This window comes from Python bivittatus, unplaced genomic scaffold (genome assembly GCF_059951505.1).
Source record: "Python bivittatus isolate LINGU-HERP-01145 unplaced genomic scaffold, Pbiv_v1 ctg000970_np1212, whole genome shotgun sequence".
NCBI lineage: Eukaryota > Metazoa > Chordata > Lepidosauria > Squamata > Pythonidae > Python > Python bivittatus.
This window is the reverse complement of record NW_028277121.1, coordinates 2,869,136-2,887,999: the sequence shown is the minus strand read 5'-3', so window position 1 is coordinate 2,887,999 and position 18,864 is coordinate 2,869,136. Positions and strand designations below refer to the sequence as shown.

Below are 18,864 nucleotides of genomic sequence, written 5' to 3'. Positions count from 1 at the left end.
GGGAGTTTATAATATTTGGCCAAGGGGTGATTCTTTGAGAAAGACACTATCTGCCTATAGGAGTAGGGCACCAACAGCACAAGGTACATGGCAAAACCAGACAAGTGACATTGAATGTATTCAGAAGAGGATTTAGCTCCCAGATAACAAAGCAACTAAGAATAGACATCTGCTAATCAAGGAGTCACTATCTACAGAACCAGTAAGTGTATCCATATCTAATCAATTTGCAGTTTTAGTACAACAAGGAGAGTAGTTTCTTAAGTAGAAGCTGACAGCTCCCAGGAAACTACCTGCAAGTGATGAAAAATTAAATGATGCCTTCAGGGGATAAGCCAATAATGTAATCCTATTGCCAAGCCTTCATTCAGTTTTTTGGCTAAGTAGCACCTTTTACAAGCACAGACTGTACTTTCCCTTGTTGAGCAACTTGGTATAATTTTTAATAACACTGATGAACTCAAAAAGCTTATTTATTTAAGAAACTACTCTGCTAAATTGTCAGCAATGCAGTCTCAAAGACTTCATTTCTGACAAAGCGTAGTCAGGAAAAGATATCACAGAATAGCCTGAAGGGTGTGCAGATGGAGAAGAAAGGGCAAGAAATGTGTGCAAAATATCAAAGACTTCCCTTAAAAACATTGCAATTAAAATTTCTTTAGAAACCTTATTTAATAGTTCAGAATATAAATAAACGAAATAGCAATATAACTATCTGAACTATATTACTATGGAAGAAAAGATTGAACCTTAAAGATTGAAAAAGAAACTTAACCGACTATATTTAAAAAAGAAATATGTAGTGAGGAAGAAGGAAATTAAAAAGGACAGAAAAAAAATGTAACTATAGAGAAAACATAACTTAAAAAGCTGACCCTAGCTAGAAAACAAAGAAACGAAAACTGTCTTAAAAAACCCCAAGCAAAACTAAAAATTCAATTCTTCCTCCTAAAACAAGCTTCCCCAAAGTGGTCAATATCGACCCCCAAGGGTCAGTGGGACTATCCAAGAGGTTGTTGTTGTTTAATATTATTATTATTATTATTATTATTATTATTATTATTATTATTATTATTATTATTCCTAGAACTACTGTCCTAGTAATATTTATTAAATTATTTTCATATAATAAATGTTTGGGGGTCAATGAACAATCTGAAACTTCATGAAGGGGTCACTGAGCTGAAGAATTTGGGGACCCCTGGCCTAAAATATATCTAATTCTAAATAGATATATAAAAAGCTCAATTTATGTGAGAACTATCTATCACTATTTTCAAATATCTTTCTTCAGTGTCTACATTATTATTCTGTTTTTAAACAATGGATTAAATACATACAATATAGAATCATCTTGTCCAGTTTTGATTCTGATCTGGTATAAGGCAAATTCAAAGGGTGAGAATTGACGGATTCTGTTAAGCTAACTTTTGGAGTCTGAGACACAAGCATTTTTCCATGAGTATATAATCACTTTTTTTTTTTTTTTTGGGCAATAATCCAAACTCCATATATCCTGGGTGCTTCATAGGTTGAAATATTCCAGGTTTGGAGGATGTTTGTTATATAAAGAATTACTCTTCTTCAATCTTTAACCCTCTTTAATCACTTTCCAAGAACATGTTCACCGTAGTAATAATATCCGACCAATAAGGAATTACAACTGGACACTCCGATAACAAGTTCTTTCAAATCTGTTACATCTCCAGCATAGGAAGGATGAAAGCTAACCTTTAAAAAACATAGACCCTAAGAAGATTTTTTTTGCTGAACTAAATGAGAAGTGTATTTATATTAAAATAGTGAAGATACAGTTATGCAATTTTAATCTGAATGATTACTCAGGCTTTGTAATATCACCACTAGGAAAATACCAACACGGTTGCTACTCACAAGCCAACCAGAGCATATCTTGTTTCAGAAAGGAGAGGCAATTATCAGCAGGGTCAATCAAAAATAGGCGTTTCTTTAATTTTTATGAACCAGAGACAAAATGGAACAGTGGCACATGCAGTTCAGGAGGCCAGTTGGACTCATAACTATGATTAGTTTTCGAACTGAGTTGCTCTGAACCAGTACTGTTACTGCCACACACTTGAATCAAGGACCCCAGTTAAATGTATAATTGATCTACTCCAACAGTGGAATATCTTATTTGCTGCATAGCTATATTCTCTCCCTCCTTCCCTCCCTCATCTAAGCAATCTTCTCTCTACCCATTTTATTTCTGTTGACCTCGTTTATTTTTTAATTTTTTTCTGTTACATGACCGCCCCTCTTGCCAAGGAGACTCTGGGTGGCACCATAGCAATTTTTAAATGCCCAAATGTTTCTTGCAGTCTTTTGCTGCCATAAGGGGTATATTGAACTACAGTATATGACTTTGGCTGTAGTAAGGGATTTATAGAATAGCTCTGCAGGAGATGACTTTTTTTACAGCTTTGGCACGTACACTAATGCATTTTCAACATGTGCAGAGTTGGTATATGGGTGCCATTTTTTGAGAATATACATTAAATGGGGCCACCAATGACTTCAGTGAGTTCTCCCACAGATGTGAAATCCAATATATTGATTGTATGTTTACTGTGATGGAATGGAATTATGAAGGCCAGACTCAGGGAGAAAAACATTTTCTTTCATCTCCTGAGGCGAGAGGGGGAGATAAGAGGATGAGACTGGCACCTCCCTGAGGAATTCACAATGTTGTGGCTGGCATTGCTTGGGAACTGGGGTTTCAGTCTGGGAAGAGTCTTGCTGGAGGTTGTAGCTAATAAACATTGCTGGACTGAATTTACATGGTCTCTTGGAGTTCCTTGGGCTAGGCCTGACATCAGTCTTCCCAGACTGAAACCCCAGTTCCCAAGCAATGCCAGCCACAACATTGTGAATTCCTCAGGGAGGTGCCAGTCTCATCCTCTTATCTCTCCCTCGCACCTCAGGAGATGAAAGAAAATGTTTTTCTCCCTGAGTCTGGCCTTCATAATTCCATTCCATCACACTTACAGTGGAAATCATTCTATTTATTTAGATTCCTAAGGGGAAAACTACATATTACACTGCCATGGACCTCCATGTTTTGTAACTGTTTTCATCCCCACCATCTATATACTACTAAAACTCTCATGTCTGTAACCTTCAACTGGGTGAAATGATGTTTCATAGGGCAACAATTTTTGAACCAAGGTATCTCAAATGGGCTAATTTACAGAATGTGTCCAAACTCTAGGACCCATTACTCCCATGGGATTGAGATTTGGGAAATTTGTGGCTGCTTCAGCACTGCTGTGCTGCTGCTCCACTGTGGTCAACCCAGATCACATGAACATCATGGGTGTATTCCTGACCTCTTTCCCACCTCCCTCTGTCCCCTGCACCCAATTGGCTGGTGGCAAGGCCTGACAGGCGAGTGGTGATTGGCTGCTTTGAAAAGGAGGCAGAAATGTGAAATCTCTTTACAGCTGTGGGTGTTGAGGGAAGGATGAGGGAGCGACTTGGAGGCCTGCTCATGAGGTAGGGCTGGCTGGGGGGGCACTGGTGGTCCATGGGAACCCACAGAATGGGGAACGGGGGTGCAGTTTTCCTTATGGTCCGTGGCCCCCTTTGTTCTACCTCCCCCCAGCAAAGTGGCAGGCAGTTGTGCTAGTCAGCTGAGGAGGAGGAGGAGGAGGAGGAGGAGGAGGAGGAGGTTTCACCAGGGCTGTCCTGTGGGTTTGAGGGGAGGGCAAATGGCACAAGCCTATATTATATATGGGGAGGGAGGGGGGAGGGAGGGGGGAGGAAGGAAGGAAGGAAGGAAGGAAGGAAGGAAGGAAGGAAGGAAGGAAGGAAGGAAGGAAGGAAGGAAGGAAGGAAGGAAGGAAGGAAGGAAGGAAGGAAGATTTCTGATATTTCCTGCCAGCTTCCCACAAGCAAAGTCAATGGGGAAGCCAGCAGCAAGTCGCAAGTCACTCACCCTCCCACTGCTTTTTTGCCCTTGGTCATTCTGTTTCTGTGTTTAGGTAAGGAAATATCTCTGAAACGATGACCCAACGGGTCACAGGTTGTCTAATTAATTCTAAACACCTATTTTTCTTGCAAACAGCACTTCAGAAATATACAGAGGTAACTATAACTGGTAGTGGTGGATTTTTAGAGAAAGTTAAACAGGAGTTGGGGGAAGGATTATTTCCTCCCCATTGCTTTCCACTTCAGAAAACTGCCCTCCCATTGGCTTTTTAAAACAGAATGACTTCCAGGGTTTTGTTGGTGCCCTTTGCCACTCATGGCATGCAGTTTGCCACCCAGTCTTTTGAAACCAGCCAGTTGCTTCCTTTTGCTTCCAGTGAGAAATTTATTTTTAATTGTTGCTTTAGTAGCCCACAGTAAAAAAATAAGTTCCTTGGATGAAAATATGAGATGTGATTTCGAATTTAGCTATAGAGAATAATGAACATTAACCAAAAGAAGGTAAAGAGCAAGAATCAAGTAGGTTGCACCTTTGCTGATTTATGAAATTGGTAAGATTATCCTTGTGATCTGATGCCCTAAAGAACTATGGAGCACTAGTAATGTAAATTTATCATGGCACTACCCTAAGAGGAAAAACTGTTCATTTAAAAACAACAATAATAAAAAAAACTATATCCCCTAAACACAAGAGCAAACCACAAAGTCTGTAACTCTTAATGGGTAATCACCACAATGGTAAATGGAAACATGTAATATTAAATCTAGGTAGCTAATTACAATTGTTGCCATTTTCTCAGAAAAACATATAGCATTTTCTTAAAATAAGAGCAATGAAAACTGGATTCAGAAAATCTTGCTGTTTGTTTCCAAAATGTCCCCTCATTGTTGAATGTCCTGTGGAGTAATAATTAAGAGTTATAAAGATGTTGTAACTGGGAAGTCTACCGTGCATTAAACCCTGAGGTCCTTGTTCCAGTTTATTCCAGTCCTATCCCAACTAAATACTTTGGTTTCAAGATGATCAATTATTATTAGTGGGGGTAGTATTGCATAGATTTATAATTTGCTTTTCAGGGTAAGACCTTATGAAAAAGGATTTCAATTTACTCCATAATGCAAAGTATATAGTGAAATCTTTAAAAAAAATACTCTGTACATAAGCAATTTAAATTCATAAGACATATAATGAATAGTAGCAGATTAATAATGATCAACATTAATCAAAAGCAAACTAGAGTAAAATATACATAAAGGCCTGAAAACATGTCACGCATACTGTATTTTCCAGGTGATTTTAAAGTTGGTGAGCTACCATTTAAGAGGTCCTATTGCTAGTGCTTGCCAGGCTCAACTGAAGTAACTCACAATTTTATCACAATATATCAAGGGGTTAGGGGGAGTATTAAGACAACCTATACAGATGTACGAATGAATCTGTCAAAAATCAAAATAACAGCAGAGTAGTTGATTGTCACAAGCATCTGCAGTCCATGTTTATTCCATTCGGCAAGCAGCTGGAGGCTATTCAAGAGAAATACTTCGGAGCTAATTGATAAAGAAGAGGAGAAGTGAGGGGTCTCTTGGGTAGAAAGAAAATGTTTTAAAAGAGAAATATACAAGTTTTCTGAAGAGGAGAGTTTGAAGAAGAAAAGAGCCTTAGGAAAACTGCAGCAGAAAAATAATAATTTATCGCTTGTAGTGTTAAGAGGAAGGAGAAATTTGGAAGGAAAACCTGAATAACTCTGGAAAAAGAGGTATGATCCTATAAATGTCATATAAAAACTTGGGTGTTGGAGAAACTCTCCCATAAATAATCTAGATTCTGATATATAAAGACAGCTAAGGAATTTTTTGTAAGCCTGTTGAGTACACCTTTGCAAAATAAATCTGTTTGCTTTGGAAACCTTTGTTGTTCCAAGGAGGCTTTCCGAAGGCTCTCCAAAGCATTGAGAGAATGGGGTGCCCTCTGCGGAGATTCTTCGGACAGTCTTTGGAAAGCTTCCTATAGGATTTTGACTTACACATTCATACTTATTTCTCCCACTACCAGAAGAAAGTATGATCACCTAGTATGGAAAGAAGGAACTACTTAGCAGGCAGAGTTCTAAGCAGGCAGATCTCAGCAGTAGTGCTGGTAGAAAGGGATGGGAAGACTCTGACTCAGAATAAAAGGTGTAGGGGGAATCTGATCTCTGGGCTGTAATGGAGTCATATTATGATCTTGGAAATCTATCTTAGATACCATCTTAATGGGACCAGCAGGTTACTTTCCAAAGACATGGGAAAAAGCTTTTACGCTAGCTCCGTCCCTAATAAGATGCTTTTCCAAGGACCATAAATTCAGTCCCCGTGTAAATTTCAGGTACGATCAAGAAACCCATGACTTATTTATTTATTGGTGGGTTTTCTTCTTTAAAAAAATGGCTTTTCAAGGCTCCCCCTGTCCCCTTTGCTGTTTTTAGTTGACCGTTACGTTGAAATATTTTTCCACTACAGGAGTACACAATAGATGTTTTCTTCCGCCAAAAATGGAAAGACGAAAGGCTAAAATTCAAGGGTCCCATGAACATTCTCCGGCTGAATAATTTAATGGCCAGCAAAATCTGGACTCCAGATACATTTTTTCACAATGGGAAGAAGTCCGTAGCTCATAACATGACCATGCCAAACAAGCTGCTACGAATCCAGGACGATGGTACCCTTTTATATACTATGAGGTAGGTGCTTTTCCCCCTTTTCCTCTTCCGTTTGTATTTCTGGTACTGTCCGAAACATTGCTTTGATTTCGGTGTCAACTGGTTTGCGTACGCCACGCTCTGTAGCGGATACCTGCCCTCGGTAAGAAGGTTCCCAGTGATAACGTAATTGCGCTGTGCCTCAGAGGTCCTGGCACAGAGAAGAAGGGCGCTCGTCTTCCCACCACCTGCCCAGGATTGTAGTGCTGCAGTCCTCCTGCTGACACAGACATGCCACTCTTCATAAGGTTGCTATTTGCTGGTACACACTGCAACGGAAAGTCACGCATGTATGCATTTATTTATCAATTTATCAGTCATATTTATATAGCCGCCCATCTCGCACAAAGTGACTCTGGGTGGCGTACAACAATTAAAAAGAATAAATGCATAAAAACAGTTCCAAATAAAAAACTATAAGGCACACTATGCCACGCCTTCACAGGCACCCCTTGGAAACAGGAGTGTACATTCAAGGTAGATAGACAGACATGTCTTACATGTTTAGGCGTGGACTTTTTTTTGCATTCACAGCTGTTTTCCGCTAAGTCAAAAAGCAGCCAGTGTGTGCAGCTACTTTATACGGTGCACAATAACGAAGTGACTTCCCCTTCAGAACTTTTCATTGGCTGAGACGCCTGCCTGTCATCGCAGGTCGACTCCACTCTTGGGAAACCACCTTTCGGATTGTGCTGGTGCCCAAATGTCTTGTCCTAGAGACACGTCCATGATTTATACAATATTCATATTTGCTGCGTACTCATGTGTGTTCTCATCTGTACATTTAAAGTGGAAACAAATGGGGCAGCCTAACCGTTTGTACTATATTAAACAATTCAAATGATGACATAACAATGAGGAGGCTATTCTGAGGTAATTACAATGCGTATGACCCTGTGGCGCATTTATCTCCATTTTGTATCATGTAATTATTTGGTTGAAATGGCAGAAATTAAATTAGCTGTTCGTTTTCCCTGAGTATAAAATATTTGCCTGCACTAGGAATTCTGTAGTCATGTGGCATTCTAATTGTTATTAGGCAATCCATAGTTCTATAATTTATATGCTAATTCAGTTGCTCTTTCCTGATAATTTTGAATACAATATTCCTAAAGTTTTGACATGACAGTATAAGACAGAGACCCTTGAAGGTGTCTATAACATAAATCAGCAAACTGTGCTAAATTTATATTTAGTTTAATATAATTGATCTTTGAGATTGACCCAATTAATTTTTGAGGAATTGACTTTCATGATCTCAGCAGAAGATAACCATTTATTGGTCTTTTCCCTTCTAGGCTTACAGTCCAAGCTGAATGTCCAATGCACTTAGAAGACTTCCCTATGGATGCTCATTCATGCCCACTGAAATTTGGCAGCTGTAAGTAGGATGAGTAAAAATTCAGCCCCTACCTGATACATACCTTATATGGGTGAACATCCTATTCTTTCATGTAAACCTGCCAAGGATAAAAGAATTTAAGGTCAGGAATGGTTCTTGAGGTGGGAGGGTGGGGTAATGGACATGGAAGTAAAGGAAAGAGATGAAAGTAAACAGAATGAAAGCAGAGCAATTGCAGGAAGAGAAACTACAAGTCCTATTTGAAAAACTAATTTTGCAATATAATGAATGGAAAGTGTACATAAGGAAAGAATATATGAATGCTGCTTAAAATAGAGTGAAAAGAATTTTGTTACAGTGGCACAAATGCGTGTGATGTTTCCTAATGGAAATGCTTGGTGGAGTGATGACGTGAAAGAAACTCTGGATGAAAAAAAATGTATGAAGAGAATGCTGCAAAAATGAGGATGAGGGGAAAATATTGCATAACATGTGACCAGTGGATGTCACACATTAGATCTGGTCTTTGTCTTGGGGCAGTGGCATTGTGATCTGGGCCTGGGAGATGTTCATGTCTGTCCTTTGCTATGGACAGATCACACCATCTTGGCGCTGGAGTTCTCTGTGTCCACCCCTCACTGAAGAGGGATGGGACCTATTTGGTCAGCCTACCCCAGATGACTGATGGAGCCAACTGAGTTTCAGAAGGAACTTGGTTTTTTTCCAGAAACTCTGAAGCATGGTTTGGCTGAGGCCTTTGTCTCAGCTTGGAATGGGCATTTGACAAGGCCTTGGCTCAGATTGCACCTGTGTGGACTGCCTGTGAGAGTAGGGAATCAACGGTTGCAATGGTGAAAAACTAGAAAAAGCAGATGAATTTGTTTACCTTGCTAACATGTTTACAAACATGAATGGCTGTGTATAAGAACCTACTTCTGCCCACTTTATAATATGAAAGTGAGGTGAAACCACAGCTGGGTAAACATAAATGTTGAATGTAGTGGGAATCAGATATTTAAGTGTATATGGTGAAAGAAGAAAAAATAGAGATGAAAATGAATGGGTGCAAAATGAAAGTAGATTCAATACCAAAGTGAGAAATTAGTTCAAAAGAAACAAATTAAAATGATTTGGTCATATTGAGAGAATTAATGAGGATTAAATTGCAAATGATGGCAAAATGGATATGTGGAGATGAAGGGAAAAGCCAAGAAACATGTGGATGGAAAGATGAGCTCCTCAGAAAGAGTGGTGAGAATTGTGAAGAACAAAAGACATGTGCATGAATTGGTTTATGGAGCTGGTAGAAACAGGGATGATTTGCAAGGATAGAAAGGCTGGAGAAAGATAATGAATAGCATTAGTGTAAACTGCATTTACCCAGAAGTTTTAGCAATACAGGTAGTCCTTGAGTTATGACGGTAATTGGGACTGGAATCTCCATCGCTAAGCAATGCAGTCATTAGGTGAGGCATCACGTGACTGCATTGCTTAGTGATGGCAATCCCAGCACTCCCCATTGCAATTGCGCAGTGGCGCTGGAGTGGCTGGCCATGGCACAGGGCTTGAGGCGGCACTCCTTGCTGGCAGCGGCAGGGGTGGGGCTGAAGTAGAGGCCCAGAGGCGATGGTGGCCAGCTGAGACTGCTGAAGGCCCTGGGCCTCTACTTCAGTCTTAGTACTGCTACCAAGGAGTACCACTGTGCAGGGTGGCTGAAAGGGCACATATGGGGGGGGGGAGATAGGTAAGTAGGGGTTGTTGAAGCACCCCTGCCAAGCGCCTGAATTTTGATCACATGACTACATGGCCACTGCAACGGCCATAACTTCAGGGACTGGGTGTAAGTGCCATTCGTTCAGTGCCCCCATAACTTCAGACAGTCACTCAATGAATGGTCGTAACTCAAGGACTACCTGTACTATATTCAGTGTTTTAATGTTTGAACATACAGTATTTGATTCTTGTTTCTCAGAAGATAGGGTCATCACAAACTTTATTGCAAGTTTCCTTCCATGAAAAGCACTGTATTTAATTGATAGATTTAAATTGATATTGATATTTTAAGAGTTTGATAGAGTTGCTTTGTGTTAAGATAAGAATAACTATACACCTGTTGTAGCATGGAAACAGAATGATCTAAGATATTGGAGAATATATGTATGTGAAATTATATTCAGCTAAATAAACTTAAGTTTCTTTTAATATTAAAATTCCTTTTCTTAATAAGTTTAATCAGTTAATCAGTGAATAGAGTTGTAAGTAAAAATCTCTACAAAGTAATTATGCACAACTCTAAGGATGCATCAAATCTGAGGCCATAGCAGGTCATCAAAACTTCCTAAAGTGCAATCCTGTGTACATTAATCTGAAAAATAAGCCTCATTTAATATAATGAGCCATTCTTCTAAACAATCTCATGTAAAATTGTACTGTCAGTCAGTAGTTTTGCTGATTTAGAGTTGGTTTGGGTAGGGCAAACATATTAACATACGCTCTCTAGCTTTATATCCCACTGGTGGAAGGAAAACATGAAAACTCTGACATATTTTTTCAAAGTACAAAATACTGCAGTTTTGAGATTTGCCACCCACTTTTACTGAAATAAGCACTAACAACTGGTGAGAGCCAAAATTCAGTATCATACAAAAATAAACTCTAACGTGGTGGATAAGATAAGCCAATACGTCTGTTTTTTCAGTTGCATAAAAGAAACTGATTAGTATTTCACGAGGCTGGTGAAATGTGAGCACACGTTGATAAGCAGAGGTTTTAGAAATAGAGTGCTTCCTTATTTATTTCAGCACTAGGTTTTCTCTGAAAAACCTACAGATTTTAGTCAGGTAGTAACCAGTGATTCGGGGTGTTAAATCATCCAGTTTGTTCTGAAACCTGAATTGTTAGGCTTCACCCAGACGCAGATTTAAATTTGAAGGTGTGCAGGGAGAGGTTCACAGATGCAGCTCTTGATAAATCATGATTTTATTGCCAGTAATAGTGAAGGAAACAGCTACTTCAAACTGCAAGATTCAGCCCACGTATTTATAGCAGGCTGAAGGTTCAAATCCCAGCGGTGCTTTGTACCAAACTGAGAAGTCGTGTTTATTGCTGGGAGAAGAAAGCAACACCTTTGCATTGTTCATGTAACAAGCCAGTCTGGTCTTGTCAACTTTCCTTCTGATCGTGCCCATTCTAGCCCTCACCTTAACTGAAGAACTGTACTTTGTGATTGGCCAGCAAATGAGAAGATGACATTTTCAAAGTAGTTGTGGGTTACACTGTGGACTCCTCATTATAAATTGTAGCCTGGAAAATGTTCTTGGTATATTCTGGTCTTGTTCTTTGGGCTCTGAAGCTCCGCCTTCTTGGGCAGCAGCATTGGCAGCAAACTGTGATGACACCGGAATGATGACCCAATACGCACGCAGTTGCACAAATATTTGGATGAAAATCACAGCATTGGCAGCATGATGTAATGGCAGACATTTCATCGTCTGCTCCCCTTTGTCTCCCCTCCTTCCCCTCCCCCGCATGGACACCCACACTTTCTAGAATACTTTAAAGCTACTACACCCCCATCATCTCAACCAGAAAACAGAATTTGGGCTGACGAGCGACTGTCCATTTTTTTCTGGTTCTAATCTGCTTGCCTGAGGTCGCTCTTGCCCAGGTGATGAACATTCCAGACATTCCTAAAACAGGATCCACAAGAAAAAAGCATAAAAGTGAAATAGAGAAGTTGAGTGACCCATGGTTGTAGCCCCCCAAAATAAACATCAGCAAAAGCTCAAAGGAATTGGAGGGAAAATATGCTGATATTGTAACTGATTGGGATCGTTCTTTGGAGTGGAAGACAAAGGCTCCGGGAATCTCCGTTTTTGGTCTTTAGAATTGACTTGGCTGTTGAAGATAACTGAGCTTTCTCTATTTAACATCCAGGGAATTCTCTGTGTTTTGTTTGAATCATCGTGACTGTGTAGGAAATCACATTTTCCCCCTTTCTAAAAATATTCAACACAATTACTTGTTCATCACAAACATTTATATTTAAAAGAAGCCTAACCCATGTAGTGTTTTCCTCCTTGCTTCTCTAATTTGGGCGTGCTTTTGGATACATAGCAGATACCTTACATTGAAGAGGTGCCTTCATTTAGAAACGTTAACGGGAGGGGACTTCTTTGTCTATCCTGGGAGGAACTAAAGAGCAATGTGCAATCACTGCTCCTTTCCTCCTGCCTCCCCCTAGAACTGGTTTCAGTCTCTGGTATCCTTGAACACTTTCCAGTCCACCAGCTTTGGGCCCCATTCTTAAAAAAAGAAAATTGAGATTCCCTGATACACATTTGCTAAGTGCTGACACCTACTTCTATTAGAAGTAGAAGATGACTTCTAAACCTTCTAGAGTCCGCCTGACGCAGCAGCTGGAGAAGCACCTCAAGGCTAGCAATATCCGTCTACAGCCCATTCTCCCCATAGCAAAGTGTCATCGTTTGTAAATGTCATAGTTGGCACAAATGTAGCAGACCCTCTTAGAACCACAGCGCTTGCACCCAAAATGAAGCCAGAGTGATACACATTGCAAAAGGTGGTGGATGACACTGGATACCTTTCTCTCAAATTTTCCAAGGACAGCCTCCTGAATCTCCTGTTCTTCTAGAGCAGTGTTGTCCAAACTTGTCCACTTTAAGACGAGTGGACTTCAACTCCCAGAATCCCCCAGCCAGCTAGGAATTCTGGGAGTTGAAGCCCACACATCTTAAAGTTCCCAAGGTTGAGAAACACTGAACATGCTTTTTGAAAACCTAGCTCAAATTACAAATACTTAGGGATGCGTAGATGTGCCATGCATGCAGAACGTACTTATCAAAAGATGTCCACCCCTCAAACCATGTATCTCCCCCCAGATGCAGAGGAAAATGCAGCTTTTTTTACATGCAGAATAGCAGTGTCTTGTACATTAGTAGGCCTGAGGTGCATGTCTGAACTAACATTAGCAGTAGAGAAACGTTGTGTCCCATTCGTGAAGCTCCATTATAACATTTGCCACCAAAACTCCTTTGAAGGAAACTAAAGATAGTGAAAAAGTGTTTTTATACTACTAGAGGTAAAGGGTAGCCTACAACAATCACACAAGGCCTGCTTCTACTGACATACCTTTCATTTCATACGTAGGTATAGAAAAAGTAGGGCCCAGCATAGGAGACAGGGAAGACCCAGATAGTAAAGGGCCCGCAAGGCATTACCACAGTAGTGGAGGAAGAGGTGTTTGGAGAAGATATTCTGCAGAAAACAGAACAAACTGTACGAGGACCTACTTAAGTGTTCATGTGTTCAACCTGGGAGAAAGGGGGCGAGTAGATTATGCGCAGTGTGTGAAGAACTGGGTTGCTAACATGCTCTCCTTTCAGGAGCAAAATAGAAACAAGTCTAGAAGAAATGTTTTGGTCATCTAAACCAGTGTTTCTCAACCTCAACAACTTTCAGATGTGTGGACTTCAACTCCCAGAATCCCCAGCCAGCATGGCTGGCTGGGGGATTCTGGGAGTTGAAGTCCACACATCTGAAAGTTGTTGAGGTTGAGAAACACTGATCTAAACTAATAGCAAGAAATTGTGATCATGGCATTAATAGTCATTTTAACAATATACATCCAGTCATAGAACGTATGTGCATTTTGGGGAATAACATTTTGTAAGATGGGGGGCTACATAAATCAAATAAATAACCAAGTTTCCATTTTCATTTTGCCACGTGCAGTGAATAAATATGAATAGATTCCAGTTTGGGTGTCACGTTTGTGCCACTAATTTATCACCCATTTGGGGGAACTGGTGATAAAAATAGCAGAGATGGTGTTGGTAGTTCTCCTGGCAAACGCTGCTTTATTTTCCCTATATTTCTCCTCAGATCCTATTTAATTTTGCTAAAATCCCCAGGCACCCCATCATTGTGAGGAAAACGGTGGATCCTACGGAAGAGGATGCCTTTGTGGGACAGTTTAATGTCTTTGGAGTGTCCTAAAGAATTCAATAGAGAGACAGGTTGGTGTAGTGGTTAAAGGCATCAGACTAGAAACCGGGAGACCCTGAGTTCTAGTCCCGCCTAGGCACAAAGCCAGCTGGGTGACCTTGGGCCAGTCGCTTTTTCTCAGCCCTAGGAAGGAGGCAATGGCAAATCACTTCTGAAGAACCTTGCCAAGAAAACTGCAGGGACTTGTCCAGGCAGTCTCTGAGATTTGGATACGATTGAGCAGATTAAAAAAGAAAGAAAGAATTCTATACCCAAAGTATGCTGGAAAAACACATAGTGATCGCTAGGAGTGATTTTCAAGAATCAGCTCTGCCTTTTCCCCCTGAAAATAGAAGCAAAGGAGAAAATTTTAAATACTAAAGGCAGTAAACTTTTTGTTCTTACAACTATTATGAACTTACCACAATGCAGTGCTCTTTACTCCCCACTTCCCTTGCAGTCTTCATCCATCTGGATCCATATAGTATCCACGCTACTATAAGCTGTGTTCAAACCGATTCCTTTAAACATATTTGAATACTGTCTGTAGGTGAAATATAGCTATTCTGAAGATTGTTGAAAAGGTATTTAAATATAACCATTGATGTATTCATTCATTTTCATGTTCAGTTATGTACACCACTGGAAGCTTGAAACGAAGTATAAAAATGAATGTTTTACCAGCAACATTCATAGGGATTTGCTTTTACATTCATTACAGTCTTTGAACTTAAATGGTGCAGTGTAGATTGATCTATGATCCTTTACCAGTGGATTGGAAGTGTTAGCCAAATAAAAAAGATCTTCCACTGAACATATTTTGTCTTTTGGTAAGTTTGTGAATGCCGAAACATCAAACCCATCATAGTTTGGTCAAGGAAGATCATTAGAAATAATATTTTAGCAATTTGTAGCAAGGAATTGTTGGGTGATGATGCAAAAAACTCCACAGTTCATAAAACGAACACCAGTTCACAAACCATTATTAATTTTATTGGCTGCATAGAAATGTGTTAGATAAGTGAGGTCACTAATGGATCTTCAGCAAGTCTTAAGTGTAAGAATTATATGATTTTAGGAAAATGTATGTATGTCAAGACAATGGGGAAACGTGGGTTGTAAAAAAGTAGTTTGTGCTGTTGTGCATACAACATAGGAAATTTAGGTGGGAAATGGCCAACAGCAGATTCAGGATTTTTATTAACCTATTTTTTTATGATGAATGTATAACTTTCCAAAAACTCTAGTCTATCTTAAGGAAATAGGGCTGTTTAATGGAGAGGAACTGGTCCTCCTGGATAGCTTTCAGTTCTGTTGAAAGACAATAGCAATGATCTTTTCCATTGCATGGTAACTGGTATGAAAAAGATTAGGAAACAGAGGTAGAAAACTTCCTTGGCTCAGGGGCCTCTCTAGATCTTGCATAGCGTCTTAAAAAGTAGATGGAAGGAAGGACTTCTTTGGAGGTTACAGCAGGCAGTTAAGTTTACTGACCTTGGCTGATCTTAAAGTGAAGCGGGGTTGGACCTGGGTAGTATTTAGATAGGAGAGTATAGGCTAGATTAGAAAGCTGGAAAGAAATTCTGGAAGATGGCAATGGCAAACAGTGAGATAAGTCATGTGGTCAGCAGAAGTCAAGCTCAACATTTATTTATTTGTTTGTTTATTTACTTATTTATTTATTTATTTATTCATCCCTCAGTCAAATTTATATGGCTGCCCATCTCACAGAAAAGTGACTCTGGGCGGCATACAATAAAACTATAAAACAGTTAACATAAAAAAAGCAATTATTAGTCAGAAAAAAAAATTAAATCACAATTAAAGGCTAAGAGAGGACAGCAGATATCAACAACAATGGAGCCACCTCAGTACCTCGCCAGTCCCCTGGGACCCCCAGACCTGATGGCATAGCCAGGTTTTGAGGGACTTCCAGAAAATCAACAGGGATGGAACCAGCCTCTCTTTGGGGGGGGGGGGGAGGATGTTCCATGAGGCAGGTGCCACGACAGAGAAGGCCCACCTCCTAGGACCTGCCCGGTGTAGCTCCCTAGCAGACGGGAACCGTGGCACGCTTGTTCTGCTAGATCTGGTGTGACGAGCAGATATAATTGGGGAGAGGTGGTCCCTCAAGTAACCTGGCCCCATGCCATGAAGGGCTTTAAAGGTCAGCTTGAGGGATTCTTACCTTTTTAAAGACTTTTAAGGAGTAATTTTCTTAAACAGCTGGAAGGCTTATGCCACCCATTAAACCCATTAGGGTTCCTTGCCCTCCCTTCCAAGCTCACCAAAATACCATAATGACTTACATATCCCTACCCCACCCCTGAGAGGGTTCTGATGGGCACAGAAAGGACTGTATATAACTCTTAGGCCAGACTTGGACTTCTCTGTTGCTTTGTGTTAGAGGAATAGGCCAACCACACATCTATGCCGACTACTTTGCTTGCAGGAATACTTAGCTCAGCAAAGTTTAGGACTTGGCTTGCTAACATGGAAGAAATCTGATTTCCACTTCTGCATTCTTTAATTCTTTAGGGATACTTTTGAAAAACTCCAAGAATAGTTTGTTGCTTTCATCTAATCTGTGGTCTGCTAAGCACAATGTTTTCATAATTGTAAGCTGTTTTACTTTCGGAATCTTTTAAAAGTGTATGTAAAGGTCAAATCAATATATCTTGAAGATCAGAATATAAATCTTGCTGAAGTTTACAGGAAAGTCATAGCCATACACATTACCTACCTAATATTTGATTGGTGACATTAATGCACCATCTTGGCATTGGCGTAATTACTTCAGCCTTATGTAGTCCTAGTTATTAGGTGCACAATTTAAAATATGCCCCATACTGCTTTTGTTACTTAAGAGCTTGCTTTCAGAATATTGCTCATTCCTGTCAAATGCCATTCCTTCGCAAGTTGGAAATAACTGCAGTTGAAATAGAATTAAATGCTGAAGCCATCATTGTTTTGAATCTTGCTTCATGGAAGTGGATGAATTAGAAGCTGGACTGGAGGTTTGAAGGAAGACAGTAGGCTTATGGAAGTGTAGCACTCTGTGTTGGCTAAAAAGCAGAGGGAGGAGATAAGGATCTTTTTGTTGAAACCAGGTGATACAGGGTTTTGGTGCTGAGATGGGGTAGGATAAATTTGATTTTATTTCATTTATGTATACATTCAATTAAACTAAATATAATTAATTAGGTTATTCTCAGAACATTTGTCATGTCCCTAGCAGCAGAGTAAACCCAAAGAGAAAGATTCACATTGAGCCTCAATAATTAGACTGACTGTAAAGAAAATATGGGTTTAACATACAGAAATTTGGAAACTGAATAAGCCAAAACTCTAGCACTCATTTATTGGTGGATTTATTGAGGTGGGATCTGTGAGAGGTGCTTACACTTATTATCTTAGAAAGCAGGACCGAAGGTCCATCCATCCTTTTTCCAAATCCATAAGACTGACCTTGAAACATTCATCTGCTCATCATCACGTTTCAGGACTGTCTCTTTCCTAATCTGAGTCAGCCCTAGAGATCTAAGATCATTTTTTCCCTTTTGTCAGATTAAAATCTGCTGTTTGTATGGAGAGGTTTCCAAAGCTTTTTTAATAAGGCATATAGCTTTGGAATCTCAGGCTATGCGTTTCTATTTCAGGACACAGTTTCCTGGATATTTGGGCTATGGATCTGAGGAAAAGATCTGTCCTTACACTTTATTTAGTTGTTAATAGGAGAGCATATTCATGCTGTCCAAGTATTTTGAGATTCACATCTATACTGGTCTGAAACCATATTCAGCGTATCTCCATGTGTACTGAATCCAGGGGTGCAGTAGAAGACTTATTTTCTACCCACTCAGAATTTGTCCTCAAAGTCCACACAAATGCCTTGCCAGAAGGTAAGCCATATAGGTAGTCCCCGGGTTAAGGATGCCCAGGTTACAGATGACCCATAGTTAAGAATGGAGCCTATTATAGCAACATTCAAGTTAAATACACAATGATTTGAGTTAAATACAGAATGGTTCAAGTTCATTACACAATACTACTTATACAGTATTATACAATCATGCTGTTCTGGCTTACATACGAATTCGACTTAAGAACAGACCTTGGGAACGGAACTCGTTCTTAAACTGGGGACTACCTGCATTAACAGCAATCATCATTCATTTCTTGAGGCACAGAAGTTTGCAAATTCAGTGATATATCTATACTTAAAACACTTCACTGTTCTTATGTGATTGACTAGTTTATTTTAAGCCACAATATGGATTAACACTTGAAAACTCCCAGGGAAGTTGGCAAATAAAGAATCTTTGACTATATATTTGAAGCTCATCGTTTTTCTAAACTATAGCTAGGAAAACCCATAGTTCAGTGTTTCTTCTGAAAGAATCTGTAATTTACTGTATATAGAGTGAATATTGATTCAGGTACTTCACATCAAATTTACAGCTTGAATTTTAGTTAGATGTACAATACGCAGTTACTTACCATGCATATTCTTACCCTTTTCTCAAGGCATTGATGTTTGATAAGTTTTGTTCTAAAACCTTGACAATGTTTGTATTGTTAGAACGAATCGTTTTCCTTCTATTTGCTCTTTACATTTATTTTGCTTTCTGATGTCCTTCTTAATCTTATATTTTTCTAGACTCAGCAGGGTAATTCTTTTTCATAAGGGTGTTTCATTTCAGTTACTTTGCTTTTGCATTTTCTGAAGTTGTACCACTGGATTTTTAAAAAATCATTCTGAATTATGAATAATGGGAGCAAATTGTACATATGTCAAATAATATTATGATGGATATGTCTTTCCATGAA

The 18,864-nt window shown here is 39.5% G+C and overlaps 1 protein-coding gene across 1 annotated transcript in view; it reads left to right on the top strand.

Moving 5' to 3' along the window:
• Positions 1–18,864, top strand: part of GABRA2 (gamma-aminobutyric acid type A receptor subunit alpha2) — an 87,937-nt gene that overhangs the window by 55,119 nt on the left and 13,954 nt on the right. Inside the window, exons 4-5 of the mRNA XM_007423344.3 lie at positions 6,448–6,668; positions 7,985–8,067. Of these exons, the coding sequence (XP_007423406.3) occupies positions 6,448–6,668; positions 7,985–8,067 (304 nt within the window). The remainder of the gene's footprint in view (positions 1–6,447; positions 6,669–7,984; positions 8,068–18,864) is intronic.